This window comes from Penicillium hordei (genome assembly GCF_028827395.1).
Source record: "Penicillium hordei strain IBT 12815 chromosome Unknown utg000003l_segment0_segment0, whole genome shotgun sequence".
Lineage (NCBI taxonomy): Eukaryota > Fungi > Ascomycota > Eurotiomycetes > Eurotiales > Aspergillaceae > Penicillium > Penicillium hordei.
In genome coordinates, this window is record NW_026623144.1 from 304,778 (window position 1) to 321,715 (window position 16,938).

General features: G+C 47.8%; 10 protein-coding genes across 10 annotated transcripts; 7 read left to right on the forward strand and 3 right to left on the reverse strand.

The window, feature by feature from the left end:
• Positions 1-1,714: 1,714 nt before the first annotated feature.
• N7537_005351 (Male sterility NAD-binding) lies at positions 1,715-1,954 on the forward strand (the record flags this gene model as incomplete). The annotated part of the gene is made up of 1 exon (XM_056896408.1): positions 1,715-1,954. The coding sequence occupies one exon, from the start codon at positions 1,715-1,717 to the stop codon at positions 1,952-1,954; it is 240 nt and encodes a 79-aa protein (XP_056752193.1).
• Positions 1,955-2,187: 233 nt separating this feature from the next.
• Positions 2,188-2,502, forward strand: N7537_005352 (Male sterility NAD-binding; the record flags this gene model as incomplete). The annotated part of the gene is made up of 1 exon (XM_056896409.1): positions 2,188-2,502. The coding sequence occupies one exon, from the start codon at positions 2,188-2,190 to the stop codon at positions 2,500-2,502; it is 315 nt and encodes a 104-aa protein (XP_056752194.1).
• A 71-nt stretch (positions 2,503-2,573) lies between these two features.
• N7537_005353 (Male sterility NAD-binding) lies at positions 2,574-2,863 on the forward strand (the record flags this gene model as incomplete). The annotated part of the gene is made up of 2 exons (XM_056896410.1): positions 2,574-2,684; positions 2,735-2,863. The coding sequence occupies 2 exons, from the start codon at positions 2,574-2,576 to the stop codon at positions 2,861-2,863; spliced, it is 240 nt and encodes a 79-aa protein (XP_056752195.1).
• Positions 2,864-2,917: 54 nt separating this feature from the next.
• Positions 2,918-3,349, forward strand: N7537_005354 (Male sterility NAD-binding; the record flags this gene model as incomplete). Its single annotated transcript, XM_056896411.1, has 1 exon — positions 2,918-3,349. The coding sequence occupies one exon, from the start codon at positions 2,918-2,920 to the stop codon at positions 3,347-3,349; it is 432 nt and encodes a 143-aa protein (XP_056752196.1).
• Positions 3,350-3,419: 70 nt separating this feature from the next.
• On the forward strand, positions 3,420-3,812 carry N7537_005355 (Male sterility NAD-binding; the record flags this gene model as incomplete). Its single annotated transcript, XM_056896412.1, has 2 exons — positions 3,420-3,514; positions 3,623-3,812. 2 exons carry the CDS (start codon positions 3,420-3,422, stop codon positions 3,810-3,812), a joined length of 285 nt encoding a protein of 94 aa, XP_056752197.1.
• A 582-nt stretch (positions 3,813-4,394) lies between these two features.
• N7537_005356 (MDR family MFS transporter) lies at positions 4,395-6,428 on the reverse strand (the record flags this gene model as incomplete). Its single annotated transcript, XM_056896413.1, has 4 exons — positions 4,395-4,702; positions 4,790-5,520; positions 5,628-6,040; positions 6,129-6,428. 4 exons carry the CDS (start codon positions 6,426-6,428, stop codon positions 4,395-4,397), a joined length of 1,752 nt encoding a protein of 583 aa, XP_056752198.1.
• Positions 6,429-8,884: 2,456 nt separating this feature from the next.
• Positions 8,885-10,690, forward strand: N7537_005357 (serine hydrolase domain-containing protein; the record flags this gene model as incomplete). Its single annotated transcript, XM_056896414.1, has 1 exon — positions 8,885-10,690. The coding sequence occupies one exon, from the start codon at positions 8,885-8,887 to the stop codon at positions 10,688-10,690; it is 1,806 nt and encodes a 601-aa protein (XP_056752199.1).
• A 126-nt stretch (positions 10,691-10,816) lies between these two features.
• N7537_005358 (HpcH/HpaI aldolase family protein) lies at positions 10,817-11,818 on the reverse strand (the record flags this gene model as incomplete). Its single annotated transcript, XM_056896415.1, has 4 exons — positions 10,817-10,971; positions 11,043-11,439; positions 11,508-11,636; positions 11,696-11,818. Coding segments are annotated over 4 exons (804 nt in total), but the record flags the coding sequence as incomplete, so codon positions are not given.
• Positions 11,819-14,347: 2,529 nt separating this feature from the next.
• N7537_005359 (uncharacterized protein) lies at positions 14,348-14,608 on the reverse strand (the record flags this gene model as incomplete). Its single annotated transcript, XM_056896416.1, has 1 exon — positions 14,348-14,608. The coding sequence occupies one exon, from the start codon at positions 14,606-14,608 to the stop codon at positions 14,348-14,350; it is 261 nt and encodes an 86-aa protein (XP_056752201.1).
• A 727-nt stretch (positions 14,609-15,335) lies between these two features.
• N7537_005360 (Auxin Efflux Carrier superfamily) lies at positions 15,336-16,743 on the forward strand (the record flags this gene model as incomplete). Its single annotated transcript, XM_056896417.1, has 3 exons — positions 15,336-15,567; positions 15,634-16,601; positions 16,657-16,743. The coding sequence occupies 3 exons, from the start codon at positions 15,336-15,338 to the stop codon at positions 16,741-16,743; spliced, it is 1,287 nt and encodes a 428-aa protein (XP_056752202.1).
• Positions 16,744-16,938: the final 195 nt, after the last annotated feature.

Below are 16,938 nucleotides of genomic sequence, written 5' to 3' on the forward strand. Positions count from 1 at the left end.
GTCTTGCAGGGGTCGCACAAGCATACTGCATACTCTAACGAAAATTCTCGTTCCTGCAGATGTTAATGGTGCGGGTATATTGGTACTGTATTCCTGCCCGATTTGTTACAAATCCATGCCGCCATGTCTATCTAGGCTACGGAGTACGGAGTAATGTATAATGTCATGTAAACACTAGTTGGGACCAGATTGTGTAATGTAGGTTAGGATAGTTACCCCATGTGATGATCTCTTGGTTACTGTACAGTACTGCCACGTTCCTGGGGGACCGATCTATCGATTTCTTGTCTATTGGGTATCGGCGCACAATTTGAGCTCATTGATATGAACACATGAAAGGAGCAAGATCCTAAAGTCCCTTGCAGTCTCTCCATATGCTTGGTTACATTAGCAATATTTTATGGATATCGGAAATATTTCTCGTGGGCTGTGGATCCACAGGTGCATGCTCTGTGTCACATATTTGGTCTCATGCTTGCATATCATTGGTCGCCGAACTATATTGTCGTGGATAAATTCCCATTCTCGGCTTAGCGCGTATTTCCCGCATATCAACATTCCACGCCCTACAAGACGTGAGAATCGATTTTAATGGTTATTACTCCATACATGAGACAAAAATGGAGTGGCCCATATTTCCTCGGACAGCTGGCCAGTCATAGAAACATGATCAACAAGTGCTGAGCCCCCTGGAGCTGACTTCATTTCCGTCTATTCCAAATTGGTTGTGCAAAATAGTTAGTCTTGGAAATCTTGGCATCTTTAGTGTCCGCTGCTCCTGGGGACGATGATTGGGCATGTTTCGGGATGTTCGAGGGAAAATTAAATTAACATAAGAAGTACGGAGAACTCCGTAGCTTGTTTGGGCAGCTTGGGCGAATCAGGTTAGAGCGCCGATCGCCGAGACAGCTACTCAAGAGCTGCAGGTCGTGCACGTTGTACCAATTAAGTCACCGAAGAAGATCTAAGAGTTTTATAAGTAGTATCCCTCGAAGCCCGGTCCCCTAGTACGCCTATAAGAGTAGCTCGATACTAACGGAGAAGATCGAATTCTCAATAAATATATTAACGATGATAAATCCGTATTTAGGAACTAAATACATTCTTAGTCGGGGGTTATGGCACGATCTGGAGGTTAAGAATTGTTCACGCCTTAAAACTCGTTTCCTACCATTTGGATTGAGTTTCAAGAACCAGTCTTTCTTCTGCCCATTGGTGCTGATGTCAATGACCGTCTTAGTGTCTAGGTAATTATCGCCAGCACCTCATGTGAAGAAGCAATTGGGCTAGTTTTCCTCACACTCGGTGCCATACAACTCTTTCAATTCCTCAAGGTAAATCTGGACCTTCTGGCCATTCGGAGCCGACATGGTGAGTAGGTGCAGCCCCTAGATGCCCGTATTAGCTCCGACCTAAAGGGCCAGGCGGGCTGTCCCTGACCTTGGCGTTCTTCACCTCCGCCGGGGTGTCATCAAGATAGAAGTGTGAGGTCATTTTAGACTGAATATTGTTATTTCGCCTTTCTGTTAATTTGGATTGTCTCGTAAAGTTTTGACCGCTATAGTAAGAAGGCCGCGGGTTGTCGCGCCACTCGTCCTAGAAAAACTGTCCTAACAGGGCTGGTCCCGTCGAGCACAACGGGGTGTTCGCCGCTGACAAGACCTACATTCTTTTCAGCATGACAGGAGACCTTGGAATCTCCATTGCTCTTTGAATGGTGGATAACGGGGCTCAAAATGTCGTGTTGACCAGCCGGCATCCTGATGTTCCGGTGGGAGTGTTCGAACTCATGTCGCAAAATGGTGCCGAGTTGCGTGTCATACCAGTGGGCGTTGAGAACAAAGAAGGCTTAAGAGCGGCAGATACCGAGATCAAGTCTAGTATGCCGCCCATTGAAGGCATTATCAATCGTGCTATGGTGCTTCGGGGCCGCGCCTTCCTCGACACATCTTGAGACGACTTTAAGGCGGTGCTAGCGCCAAAAGTTGCCGGAACTCGCAATATTGATGAGCTCTTTGGTGAAGATGAGGCGTTGGACTTCTTTATAGGGCTTTCGCCTACAATATCGGCCAGTCCGCTTATAGTGCGGCAAATCATTACATGTCAATCCTCGTGCGACGTAGACTAGCGGGCTCCATGGTCGTCATCGGGCTCCTTACGGGATTGGGCTACATTTACCGTTCAGACATGAAGTGGAATGCTCCCATTGAGAAGTCTCTCCTACCACAGTTAGATAGACAAGGCGAGACAGACCTGCACGACATGCTAGCTAAGGCCATTGAGTGCGGACAACCTGACTCAGACCTGCCATCCGAGCCTATCACCGGTATAAGGAAGGTGTTTACGGAGCCGTGGCACGAAGTCCTGCGGTTGTCATGCTACCTTCTCCAAGAGGGTGCGCAAGAAGAGGACACCGATCAGAAACAAGCTGGTGGGAACATTAAGGTTGAGGCTCAGCTGGCAACAGCTGAAGATCCAAAAGAAGGTCTAGCAGTTTGGTGAAGTGTTTTTCGCAGTCCCTGGGTTCTAGCTTGACCCCACCCAGATAGACGTTGACATCGCCGTAGCTGATCATGGAGTTTGACTCGCTCGTTTCCGTTCGCATTCGCGAGTGGTTCCTGAAAGAGCTGGGAGTCAACGTGCTTGTGTTGAAGCTTATGTCGACCAACCACACTCTATCGCGAGTATGCGAGAACGGTCTAGTAGGATGGCGAAATCATCGCACGGGTCCCAGGCAGAGTCGCAGACAGCGAAAGCTCATGACAACCCACAAATGGATTGGCAGAAGGAAGTTGCTGGGCTTACCGAAGGGATACCTTCCCTCATTCCGCCAGGCGGTTACTCGGCCAAGGACGTGCCTTAGATCAGCGCACGCCGTGTCATTCTCACGGGATGCACAGGGTTTTTGGGTACCCATATGCTACGCAAACTCGTGGCAGACGACGACATTGCAGATGTGCACTGTCTTTGCATCCGCTCACGCCCTCTACGCATCAAGGACGCAAAGATTCACGAGTACAAGGGCGACCTGGTCAAACCGATGCTGGGCCTCTCCACTGAGGACTTCGAGAGCCTCTGCCAGACGGCAGACCTGATCATCCATGTGGGAGCGGATGTCGCCCATCTCAAGTCATATCAAATGATGCGGGCTGCTAATATCGTCTCGACACATTATCTGCTCGCTATGGCTACGCCACGCCGCGTCCCCGTACACTTTGTCTCGTCGTCCTCGGTAGCCATGCTCCAACAGGATACCAACGAGCTGGCTGAGGTGCCGCCATCCAGCTTTTGGCCGCCAGCTGATGCCGATTCCCTGCTGAAAAAACGCCATTGGCTATGCTGTCAGTAAATGGATGGGCGAGATACTGTTGGAGCGAGCGGAGGGACTTCCGGCCGTTGTGCACCGCTTCCCCAACATCATGGGGCCTGATGCGCCCGAACAGATTCCCTTAGTGGCGCTAGACAAATACTGCACCAAGATGCTGGCCGTACCGGCGCTTGACCCCAAGCAATGGTAGGGAGAGCTTGACATCATCGACGTCAGCGAAGTGGTGCCCGAATTTCTGGCCAAGGCATATACTCATCATCCCCGCGAACCGTTTGCCGTGCACAATTACTGCAGTGAAAACAGATATGTGCTATTAGACCTCGCTAGCATGTACAATGACAGGCTCTGCACCAAGGTCAACGTTCTACCAGTACGCGAGTGGATGCAGAAGGCCAAGGCTTTAGGCATGCCGGCGGGTGTCGAAGCTTCGTGGACTGGCAATGAAGTGTTTGTGTCGCCTATGTTGCGCAAAGGGTGCAAGTGATACGAAATATCAAGTTTAATTTACTCATGCAATCAACTGGATTAGGTTCTTTTAAGAAAGCAGTTTTGAAAAAGTTGTATCACGTAGCTGTTTTATATTAGAATAATAAACGTTCTCTTGTGGCCAGATTTCTTGGACCTGACACCCAACGAATTGAAAAGGCTATAGAATACTATCAATGTTACCACTGCACAAGATATGAACATCCAGCTGCTACAGGTCACCAATCTTGGTGACCTGTGCGCAACCCCAGATACCTTATAGTGGAAACATGTTCAAAGTCACTGTACCCTAAACTTGATGTTTTTGTCTTGTTATTGCACCAGCCAATTTGGCAACATTTTCTCCCAAAGGAGAAACTTGGCTTTGATTAGGATTTTCGTGGAAAACTACAGGATTGATCCACTCGATAGTACGATTTCATTACGTTAGGTAGTCAGATTAAATTCCATTCAATTTTATCCTTCGACGCATTCCTCCATTGCCTCCCCCTAAGCTATTCGAATCATCGTACAAGATGGATAATTTCCATAACAAGAAAATGGCTATAACTCCGTTGGCATAATTCGCTGAACAGCTGTTTCAAGCAGCACCACCACTAGGTTTCTTCGCATTAACATTTGTCCATTTGTTGCACAAGCTGAAGGGGACAGTGAGGCCGCAGGCCGCGATAGTAATTGCGAAAACAACCTTGATGCCCCATGCGTACGCACGGAGAACACCGTCCAGCTCGTCTCCAGAAAATAGCCGATGCACATCAGTGGCACCGGTACCCGTGACTAGGTCGGGATCGACACCCGGTGCGGTGTTGGCAAGCTTGTGCACTATCTGGTTGACGAAGCCGGATTGCGCTGCTGCGAGCAGAATTGTGCCGCCGACAGATCGAGCGACTGCGCATGAGGGATATAGTTAGCTTTGGGATACAAGGGAACAATGAAAATTGATGCCATGCTAGGACAAGTCCAAGGAGAACATACAGATAATAATCGCGGTCGTAGGAGCTAGGTCGCTTGGTGCAGCAAAAGCCTGCGCAACGACGACCGGGACTTGGAGGGCGAGGCCGTATCCGAAGCCGGCCAAGATCTGATACCCAACCCATTTGCCTGTCGAGGTCCCAATGTCGAGAGTATAGAGTAGGCCAGAGGCGATGGTCACAATCACAGAGGCAACTGCCATATAAGGAGTTGCAATACCCGTCTTCGTGATGGCTCTGCCTGAGCCATATGTGGCAATGCCGAACATGATAATCAGAGGAATGTTGCGCACACCCGAGGCAATCGGGGTGACGTTGTCGATGCTTTGGAAATAGATAGGCAGATAATAGAGCGTGACGAAATACGCGCCAGCGAAGAAGAAGCCCCATACGCTGCTGGCCCAGACAGTCCTTTTGCATATGATGCGTGGTGTCAGCATGGCGCGTTCACCTTGCCAAATTTCTGCGATTATAAGTGCAATAACTATGACAACGAAGCCGACGAGTAAACCGATAACGACGCTGGAATCCCACGCATGGCTTGCACCACCGTACTGAAGAGCTAGAATTAAGCAGGCCAGTGCACCCATTGTAAGCGCCGTCGCTATCGGATCCATGTGAAGAAGCTTCTCCTTGAGAGTAGCCTGGACCACTTTAGCGGCTTTAGGGGTCTTGAAGGTGAGGAGGATGACAAAAGCGGCCAGACCACCGATTGGAAGATTGATATAGAAACACCTAAGGTTGTCGCGTCAAGTCAGGTCAGGCCATGGCAGGGATGTGATAACTGAAAATAGTCCCATGTCTTGCAACAAAGACAAAGCAAAAAGGATTTCTTGACTCACCACCTCCAGGATGCCCCTTTTGTAAGCCCTCCACCAATGAGTGGTCCGCAGACAGCGGCGACACCATATGACACACCAATGACCCCCGTGTAGGTAGCTCTTTTTGTGGGCTCAGCAGCAAATGCAGAAATCGTGTATACCCCAGGCGCGATACCCGAGGCACCTAGACCGGAGATGGCACGTCCAACAATCAGAGTCGTTGAGTTTGGGGCGACAGCGGCGATCAAACTCCCAAGTTCAAAGATAAAGATTGCCACCAGGAAACTGGTTTTGAGGGGAAAGTATTTATACACTTTGCCCCAAGTTGACTGGAAGGCTCCGAGAGTCATGAAATAAGCTGAACCGTACCACGAGATATCGTCAAGGCTGTGGAATTGGTCGGTAATTTTTGGAATGGCGGTTGCAACAATTGTCTGAATTGAGAGTATCAACTTACTGGCATGTGATGTAGTGCATTGGCAGAAGACGACTCTACGAGAAGCCTGGAGCGGTAGAACTCACCTGATCCAGAGAACAGAGGGTGATACTGAGCACGAGCGCAACCATGATGAACAAGGCTTCGATACCTTTCGGATATTCCATAACAGGCTTTGGCTGCTCATCCACAGCTTTTTCTTCAGTAGCAGGACCGTCGTCTACACCATTGACAGACGGAAATACCATAGTGGATGGTGTGTTAGACTCGACAGTCTGCTTTTCCTTTTCAGGCTCGACCTGATGTGTGTTCTCTCCGAGCTCTTTGAGGTTGCCGTTGCCATTGGCGTCCTCTGGCAAGAGAGGTGGAAGTGCTGATGGTGACATGCGTGTTTCTCGTTTGGCTATGGGTCAATTGCTTCGGCTTGATATGAGACTCCGTCCCCTTTAGTGACTTAGGGTTAAAGTAACTAACATTGTATAAATAGGGCTGTTAGAATTTGCGGAGATAATAGGCTTTAGACCCTTATTAGCGATGGCCCAGGAATTTTGCTAACAAAACTATAGGGGCCAGTTAGTATACATGCCCAAATATCAATCCATTGTAGTATGCCCACCACCGTTAATTCCGCTAATCCCCTTATTTCCGTTAAGTCCGCTCATCCAAAAGTGGATAGTGGCTCGGGCCGGAATGATCGTCATGCGTTGTGGGGTTTTCTCCAATCAAAGAATCCAGCTTTATTAAAGAGTGGGACTTTTGAGACGTCAAAGTACTCAGGATTCTATACAGTCAGTGTGGGATAGTTGCTTGCTTTTCGTATATTTCTTTTTAGTGGAGTACTCACTACAATATTTCCGGATAGAGGCGGCCGCTGAGGACCCCTTGCACCTCAGAATACTTCAGATAGGCTTTAGGCGGCCATTCTCGCTTCGTGCCAAAACAACCCCTCCCACTTCTACTCAAGTTAACACGATATTATTACAACAAAGGCTTGGGATCCTAAGGGACTTGTAGAAATCTGTCGACTCTATTCAATTTAAACATACAGTCCTTCCTCTATGCAACCTTGAAGTTCCTGAATGACCTCACTAAGCCTGACGTGCTCATCAGGTAGGGTTCTGAGTATGATCTGAGCAGAGCCGACAATACTTTCTAACCTGCCGCTTTTTCCACCGCCGTCTGGGCCGAACGTCAGGTCGTCTTGGTCAGTATTTTCTCGGTTCTCCGTTCGAACGCTGCGGCCTATGCGGTTCAGTGGGTGCATTATGAGCTGCAGAACCATGATGAATTGCGCAGAGGACGACTCAGCCCGTGCAAAATTTGCTGTTGCATCTCTGTCCCTTGACCTATGGACCCCAACGACCTCTTAATAAAATCACAAATTGCGTGGAAGAGGGCTAGGATGTGCCGGTAAGAGGCGAGAGCCAGAAAGATCGGGCTGTATTCGGTAGGCATCTGTCGCTCGTTTTCACCGCGGGACAATGATTTCGAGGGGCCATATTTGCTGTCCGCCAGAGGGATGTTGTTGATGATGTGTACTAGACCATTCGCAGCCTCGAACACTTCATTGACTGCAAGGAAGTTTACTGTTAAGGATGTAGTAATGACCGCGCATTCAAGTTCTCGTGTGGCGCCCATGGCCCGGTTGCTCAGTTTCATCAGCCGCGCCGTCAGGGACTCTTTGCCTTTGGTCCGAGAAAGTGTTGGGTTGGTCGCTGGGCCCTCTTGGGTCCTGTTGCCACCCTATGTACTATATGTGAGGTCAGGGTTGTTGCTCCAGCTGTGGGCATCGCCATCATTGATGAAGCCCATGGTTGTGTCGAGCGATGGAATCATCAGGTCGTTGAGATCATATCCTGCAACATCACTATTTGAGGGCACGCTCGATAGATGCTGACTGAGTTGTATATTTTCTCTGGGCGATAGGTCATCTTTCCCTTTTTCTCGTCTGTTTCTCTGCCTTGCTGCGAATGACGCGATTGATTGATCAGTCCAACAACGACAATACATAATGTGCAAGGGAGACATATGACATACAGCTGTACATACATGGCACGTCAGAGATATAAAGGAAGATAATCAAAGCTCGGCCACGGTCCATATCAATATCAGTCCACTGAATATATAAAAGACCATTCGAAGCAAATGCACTATGAAGAAGTATCGGGGACCACAGAACACTGAAGCGAAGTGTGAGTTTTGGAAAGGATTCAATCCACTGAGTTAGATACTCCTAGTATCAAACATTCTGCTTCGTTATATGTAAGCAGGTTTTACTGTATATCCGATCCATTTGGTTAAAGATGGTATAATGACATTATTCAAGACCAAACTGCGACATAGTTCTTTTTGTTTTTGTTTATGTTTTTTAGAAAAAAAGATAAGACATCTTCCCACTTCTTGGATAGTATAGTTACAAAGAAAAGAAAGACGACTTGTGATCGTATAACCAGGCCCTAAGGAACAAATGCCAAGAAAAAAGAGCGCCGCATGCCACCTGATCGGGTTTAGTGTCCCCATGAAGCGCAATCTCAGTGGCTTTGGCGAAGCATGAACGTTCGTATTGCTGAAGAACATGTCCATTGAAATCCCAGCCCCCATAGATCAACAAGATTAATAAGATCCACAACAACACTGCCTCGACGATCATCAAACAGGACTCCTAGAAATGGTTCAACGCAGCGAACTGGAGCGGCGCATCGCGTCACTGCCCCCGAGAGAAATTTATGGCAGTTTGAAGGATATATAAGACGACGTCAACACGGAGCATTCGTTGAAATTTTAGTCCCCGTCGACCTTCACTTTCAGTTGAAAAATTGAGCCTTTTTTTAAAAAAAGCATCATGCGGCTATCAAATTATGTGTTGGCCAGCGTGATCTGCTGCCCGGCAGCTTTTGCCAACCTTCTAGGACCGTCATATCCTCCTCCCAGGGACTTGTCTAGCAGTCACAGCCGGGTCGCCGACAGTTGGAAGAACCTGACATCCAAACTGAACACCGTCCTCGCCGATAACCGAACCAACAAAACCAGCGGGATTTACGAGCTAAAGAACCTCACATTTTCCGCTGGGTTGTTTTCCTCGCTGGACCCTAATGCAAAAGACCTTCAATTCCACCACACTGCCAGTGAAGTCGCAAAATCCCCGGTGGGAGTGAACAAGGTGGATGGAAACAGCATCTATAAGGTCGCTAGTGTGTCAAAACTCTTTACGGTTCTTGCTGGACTTATAGAGCTGGAGCCCCGGGAATGGGACCTTCCACTCACGGAAATTTTCCCATTCTTGGCCGAGCATGTGCGCAAGCAACGTAACAAATTTCGGCTAGTCTACGATGTTCAGTGGGACAAAATCACTCTCAGATCCCTTGCGGGCCAGATGGGCGGCATACCACACGGTGCTACAGAGGAGTTCCTACAAACCTTTTTACTATACAAGTACCTCGAAAACTCTCCCAATCCCGCGTTGACGGATCCAAAATTCTACGGCCTTCCCCCTCTAAACGAGAGCGACTTGACGCTATGGCCATCATGCATAGGTCAACAGATCCAGGGCTGTAACCCAGTCTCCTGGGATGTGGCATACGCTCCAAGACCTCCAGTTTACCTTCCCTGGACAAGCCCCGAGTATTCAAATGGTGGTTATATCTTCCTCGGTCTCGCGATTTCAAATCTCACTGGAAAGGCTATGGATGAATGGTATAGCGATTCTATTTTCGAACCCCTCGGTTTGAAGTCCACCTACTCGTCATCCCCTGACAATTCCACGCGCCCGCATTCCGTCACGTCGGAGGCTCTTGATGAGCAGTTTGTTCCCGATGGAGGTGTTACAAACCCTTCTGGTGGATTATTCTCTACGACAAACGATCTGTCCAAGCTTGGCATCGCCCTCCTGAATTCCACCCTCCTCCCCTCTGAAAAGACACAGGAATGGATGAAACCTATCACTCACACCTCAAGCCTACGCTACTCGGTCGGCTCACCGTGGGAAATTCATCGATTCGTCCATGCAGGATCAGGCGTGGTCACCGATCTATACACGAAACTCGGAGACTCGGGATTCTATGGAGGCATCGTGGTCGTGATACCAGACTTCGACGCCGGTTTCACTCTCCTCTCGGCCAGCACACAAGCCAGCCGTAGCAGCGAGACCCTCTTAGCAATCGATCTTATCGTCGATGCCTTACTCCCAGCACTTATGGAGCAAGCTGCATTAGAGGCGGCGCAGAAGTTCGCCGGCACGTACAAAGCTGAAGATCTGAACTCGTCATTGACACTTACTGTTGTTCCACCTACTCAGCCTGCACCTGGCTTGAAGATTACATCATGGATTAGTAATGGCACAGATATCACGGGTTTAGTGCCTACACTTCTTGGTGGTCCCGGGGCACGTCTTGTACCGTCTATTATCATCGAGCAGGCCACTGGGGGAATCGCTTTCCGTGCGTACACTGCTACTCAAAATCGGGGCCCAGGGGTGGGTTCATCGTCGAGTCTCTTTTCTTCTTTCTATGATCTCGGCGACTGGACTATGCTGGATCAGTTGACATGGGGCGGTATTGCCACCTCGCTCTTCGTTTTTGATGTTGAGGGAAATGGAACCGCCAAGTTCTTGACACCAGGTGCCTACAGAGTGAAAATGGCGAGGAATTGACCAAGCCAATATTCACCGGAAGGTTTGAATCGGATAGGAAGGGTTAGACCAAGTAATCGCGGATAATCTAGTTAAATTCATTGCGTGGCTTCTATATACACATAAGCAACATGATTGAGAGAGAGTTTAATAACCGTCCCGCTTTCCTTGGACCTTAGAGCTGCCCTTGGCCTTCTCTAATTCGTTGAGCATACCGTCACCGAACACAGCAACGTCCGTGGTGATAGAGACCATATCGAAGCCCTGCTGTGTGCGGCGAAGAGCGTCATCACCATTGGAACCTAGAAGATACAGTATTAGAAGAAGATATAGTATTAGACACAACCGCAAGACCAGCAAAAAGAACACATACAGAAGATAGCGGCCTTCTTTCCTGCAGATCTAGCAGCATTTAGAACGCGTTGGATAGCAGCCTCGTGCTCCTCACCACCGCGTGTAACACGCATCTGCTTTGCAAGATCGAAGGGTCCTGCAATAAAGACATTAGCCCGTTCCACGAATCCAAGACAGGAATATCCAATCTCACCAATAAACAAAACGTCAAGTCCATCAACCTTAGCAATCTCCTCTACATTCTCAACACCGGGCCGCGACTCAATCTGCACAACAACCAGCACCTCATCATGAGTCTTCTCATCGTACTCGGCGGGCTTGACACCAGGGAATGAATGCGGCGTGAACATGGGCCCGTATCCACGGACTCCGACAGGTGGGTACTTGCAGTAGCTGACGACCTTGGCAGCGTCCTCCTATTGGCGATAGAAACAGCGATTGGTAACTAGGCAAAGTTGCGGGTAATGAGGGAGGTTACACATACTGCAGAGTGACACATAGGAGTCATGACCCCGTGGGCACCGGCATCAAGAGCACGCTTTATCATCCACTCTTCGGGCCAGGGCACACGGATAATAGGGCTTGCGCCCTCGTGGCCGACTGCATTGGTGAGCTAGGTGGAATTGTTAATAATTGAATTATGGAGTTCAATTCAGTGATTGGGGGACAAACCTCGTAATAGTGGCCATCGTTAATCAATCCATGTTCGGCGTCAATTAAGACCCAGCTGAATCCACCTTCTGTGAACTCGGGGCTACGGCGGAGGATCGTCTTTGCAACGGGGGCACTGGGGAGGCTGTAATGGGAGGTCAATTAATTTTTTTTTATATTTTGGATAGAGAACCTTGGAGGTTCAACTGAAGAACAGCGGGGAGCTGATGGGGCCCCTGTCCAAATGCGGGGGATAAGCTTACGTCAACCAGAAGCCGTAACGTATTTCACAAGCGAGCCGCCCACACAAGCGAGCCGCCCACCCCAACCAACCTACTAATTTCAATCATATATATGTCAACCATAACTCCATTAAATTGAATATACTAAAATAAATCTATCTAGCTGGGCATCTATTAAATCTATGCTCAGTTGATCTGCACCCACTACACCTTGGTGTAGCCCGCGTACGTGGTTCTAAAGCCGGTTCTTCATGTATGCCGGCACCGGCATGGGGTGCTTCATCTGCTTCCACTAGCTCAGGAATCAATTGAGAAGCTTCTTGTACTAAGAGGCCTTCTTCTGTAGGTATCTGCCTCCGGGATCTAGTACGCTTTTGCTTCTGCTTCTCGTTGGCGGCGCGTAATTCCTTGTTTTCTTTAGCGAGTAAGATAGCACCTTGCATTGTAAGACGGAAGCCTTTCACAAGCTGGTTTAATGCACGATCTGACGGGCTAGGCGGGCTTCGAGATCTTGTACGAAGTAAAGCTTTAATTGATGAAGCTTGTCGACGTAGGTCTTTCTCTGTAAAAGGGGTTTTTGGGGTAAAATTCCGGCTTGATTCACTACCCCGGCTGGTAGGGGGGGTCGGGGTTCGGAGCCGGATATTGAGCTTTGAAATCACTCGGTCGGGTCCAAATGGTACTAAACCGGCTGCTGCGAAGCTATTTTTAATCGTCTCCGATTTAAAAGCTTCAATTCGTGCGTGGGGGTATGCTTCGAGGAAGTCAAGTTTATCAATATAGTTGATCCTATTCCGCATCTTGATTTCAACCATCCGACCGTACGTACGTTTTAACACCGCAAAACAACCAATATCAAGAGGTTGTAAAAGATGAGATGAATGAGCTGGCATACAGATTGGTATCACCTTATTTTGCTCACAAAGTTCATCAAATTTAGGTGTTAAATGACTTCCGTGGCCGTCAAGTATTAAGAGCCGGTATACCCCCTTCGTACGTATAGTACTAGGAATAAAGAGCTTTTCAAGCCAACGAAGGCTAATTTCATCGGAAGTCCAGCCATTAGGACTAACTTCAAGACGCCAATCCTCCGGGAGGCCGTCGAACCATGATTCAATAAAGACTTTGCCTTTAAAGATTATACACGGAGGAAGCACCCATCCAGAAGCATTTATACATTCAATTGTAGTCACCCATTCACGATTTCCAGGTTGTAAAACCGGCCTCCGACCGTAGTATTCACTCCTCGTAATAACCTTTGTAGTTGCAGTTAATCCCATTGCGAAGCCGGTCTCGTCAAAGTTATAGATATCGTCGGAATCGATTCCATATTGAAGGATTGTCTTTTGAACCAGATTAAACCACTCCATAATGATTTTAGGATCTTCACATTTCGCACGCTCGTAGTTATACCGTTTCGAGAATTGGGAGGAGAGGAGAGGACGCCTTTTAACAAAGTTCGTAACCCAATTTTGGCCGACCGAAAGAACCGGGGTAGTTCCACGCTTTTGAAGAAGAAGATCGGCCATTTCTCGTACCATAGAGGGCCGGGGGGCTGCTCCACGTAGATCCATAGAGAGAATCCATTTTTCAAGAGAATCCTCTTCAATTTGGGTCAATTTAAATGAATTAGCGCGTGTAGTACTTCGTTGAGTACAGCCGGATAGGCGGTCGCGTAAGGTTGTACGTGGTATATCAAAGCGGCGTGCTATTTCACGAATTGAAGAGATTTCTCGATTCTTAAAAGCCTGGATAGCTAGTAAGATCCTACCCTCTTGCTCTATTGAATCTTTAGAGCTTCGGGATCGAATTGGTGGCATGGTAGGTGGTTGAATTGACTAAGTGCTAATCTATGGACGCGTTTTGGTTGGGGTGGGCGGCTCGCTTGTGTGGGCGGCTCGCTTGTGAAATACGTTATGCCACTGGTATGGTTTGTAGGGCGGAGCGGAGGGTGATGGAAGACATTTATTGAAAACAGAGAAGAAATTTTTTAATAGTAATGAAGAGTAGAAAGAGAATCTATTCTTTTTAATGTTCTTTATGTTCTTCATGAAGGGGACAACTCGGCCTTACTCCGACCGATTACCCGAGGCCCCCCACATTTGTATCTTGGACTTCACTTCACTGTGGGGGTATAGATATTGTTAGAGATGTTCAAATTTTCTCTTATTTTCTTCTATAGACCAGTTGGTTCGTATACAGGATGTATTACAGCTAACACCATAGTTTACTTGGACCTCGTTTATAATATACATTCCTGGACAATGGACAATGGACAAGAGTGGTCAAAAGGTCAACCCAAATCCGGAGGTGCTCTTGAGCAAAATCTCTAAAAGTAGTCGTCTCCAAGGATCCTGGGAATCAAAGAGGAACCCCCCGCACCCCCCTTCCTCTCTCTTGTGCAAAAAGGACCGACAAATGTTCCCCACAATTATATTCTTTCGCAAATCAAGATTGAGGTGAGTTTGCCTTTGGAGTCGAGGGTGAGGTCGCTAGGAGTAAAGGTAATTCCTAGTTTGCGGAAGCTCTCGATGCGATCCGCTTTGCTCGGCTCTTTGGCATTATGAGAGCTCTCCCGAAGTAGGGTTGAGATGGTTGTATCGTACCTGTGAGGATGGTGGGCTGGGGCTCTTAGAATATATGTGCCTAGTTCACCGGCTTCGATGACGAGGATGCTGCGAGGGATGCCCATGTTGGAACAATTTACTAGAGGTGAATATACCATGCGCTTAACTTAGAATGTACGTACCCCGGGCTCAAAGGAGACCTATGCCTGCCTACTAGGGGGTATTTAACCCACGAACCACTTATAACATCTTCGTAAGCTGCTTCTATAAAACAAACCAACTATTGGTTTATTATAGTGCTATAGTACATCGTCTATCTCTATTTCATCAGAATATTATTGCATAGCCCTTTAAAGAACTAAGTAAAAAAGGTAAAGAACGAAATAATTCCACTTTCTATAGTACTTATGCGGCTTTATTTGTTCTCGCAATGTGGGGTCCATGGGTGATGCTTATTCCCGCTTCACATCTTACCCCTGTGCTCTGTAGTGTTGTAATTGTTTAGACAATTATGGCATGAATGTGCAGCATTGAGTTGTTATAGAAATTTCAAGCTTAACGTGAATCAATTGAAGATCCTGGACAAGTAGAGCCAGGGCTACTATCCCCTTTATAGAACCCCATGGAGAATTCCCGTGCTCGGTGGTGAATTATCCCGAAGGCCCGAATGTTGTCTGGTGAGAATGATATATATATGACAAGAACAGTCGTTTGTAGGGCTTCTATACCGCAGGGTAAAATGGTGAAAATATAGTATTCCTAAGTTGAACTTGATCACTATGACGTCACAGCCCATTAACTCTTCTTTTATCACAACATGAGTAGCTAAAAGCGTCAGCTATCTAAAACAAAATGCCCAGCCAGGGTTTAGTAACACCCTTCCTGGGTGCACTACAGGCCTGCATTTCTGTGCTGTTGACAATGTGCTACGGTTTTGCTGCTCGTCGACTCAATTTGATCCACGAGACTACAATCAATGACATGCTGGGATTAGGCGTGAAACTCCTCCTACCAGCACTACTCATCGTGCATCTGGGCGAACAGCTTCATCTTGGGACAGCAATGAACTATATTCCAGTTATAAGTATATCATGTCAACCCCTGATGAACCGGGCATGACTGACTTATCGCATCTATCTGCCGTTACTAGTCTGGTCAGTCCTCTACACAACTGCATCGATCGGACTTGGTCATTTCTTGTCGCGTCTGCTTGGCCTACCGCAATGGATTATACCAACTTGTTCGTTCAACAACACTACATCTCTACCTTTGTTACTCCTCCACTCCCTAGAGAGTGTAGGAAGTCTGAAGCTGATCCTGCGACATGGCGAAACCACATCATCAGCGATCGACCGTGCTCAGAGTTATTTTCTTGTCTGCGGCGTGATCAGCAAAACCATCGCATATATCGTCGGACCAAAGATGTTGCAAGATCGCGAGGATAGTCTTAGCACCCCAGAGGAGCGACATCACACCCCAAGCATGCTGGCAGAGGATGAGCAACTCACTGAAGAAACATCACTACTTCCCCAGCGCGCCCAAGAAGCACGAACATCAGCCAAGAACCTCATCCGGCGATTGACGCACTGGCTAGGCTCATTATTCGCCCACCGAGTCAAGCAGGAACTCCTCGCACCCTTCGAATCACCATTCGCGGACATGGCGATACTCTGCACCATTGTCGGCGCAGTGCTGGGATTGGTCCCCTCTTTACACCGAGCATTCTTCTTCAATGAGGAAGATGGCGGGATATTCAATGCGTGGCTGACGGCGAGTATCAGGAATATCGGCGGGCTGTTTACAACGCTGCAGATCTTCATGGTTGGGTGTAAGCTTGGAATCACGTTCGAGCGGATGGTTGCAGAAGGGCATTCGAGCCGAATCCCTGTCAAGGCTATCACGACTATCTTTCTCGTTCGGTTGGTGGTCTGGCCGGCCCTGAGTGTTTCATTGATTTATGGATTGGCTAAGAGGACTTGGCTCCTTGGTGACGATCCAATGCTCTGGTTTAGTATGATGTTGATGCCAGTTGGTCCACCCGCGTTGGTGATTTCTGGGTTGGCGGAATTGGCGCAGGCGTCTGAGATGGAAAAAATGGTTATTGCACAGACGTTGACGGTGTGTAGTGGTGACTTTATTAGGGAAAAAGACATTTTGCTAACTATATCTATAGATCATGTATGCCTTGTCGCCATTTGTATGTTTTAGTATCACAGGAGCGCTTAAAGCTTCCGAGGCAGTGTTGCAAGGGAAACGATGAGGTCTATATGTCATAGAAAAGACTACTTAACAGAGAAATAATTATTGATTCGAGACATGCAATTTGATTTCTCGAAATATAGGTTCCATTTATTTTTGGTGCTCAAAAGCTTCACTTATTTCATCAAATTGTCACCATATCCATCATCCGCCTTTGAAAGGGAAAATAAAAATAAAAATAAAAATAAAAATAAAG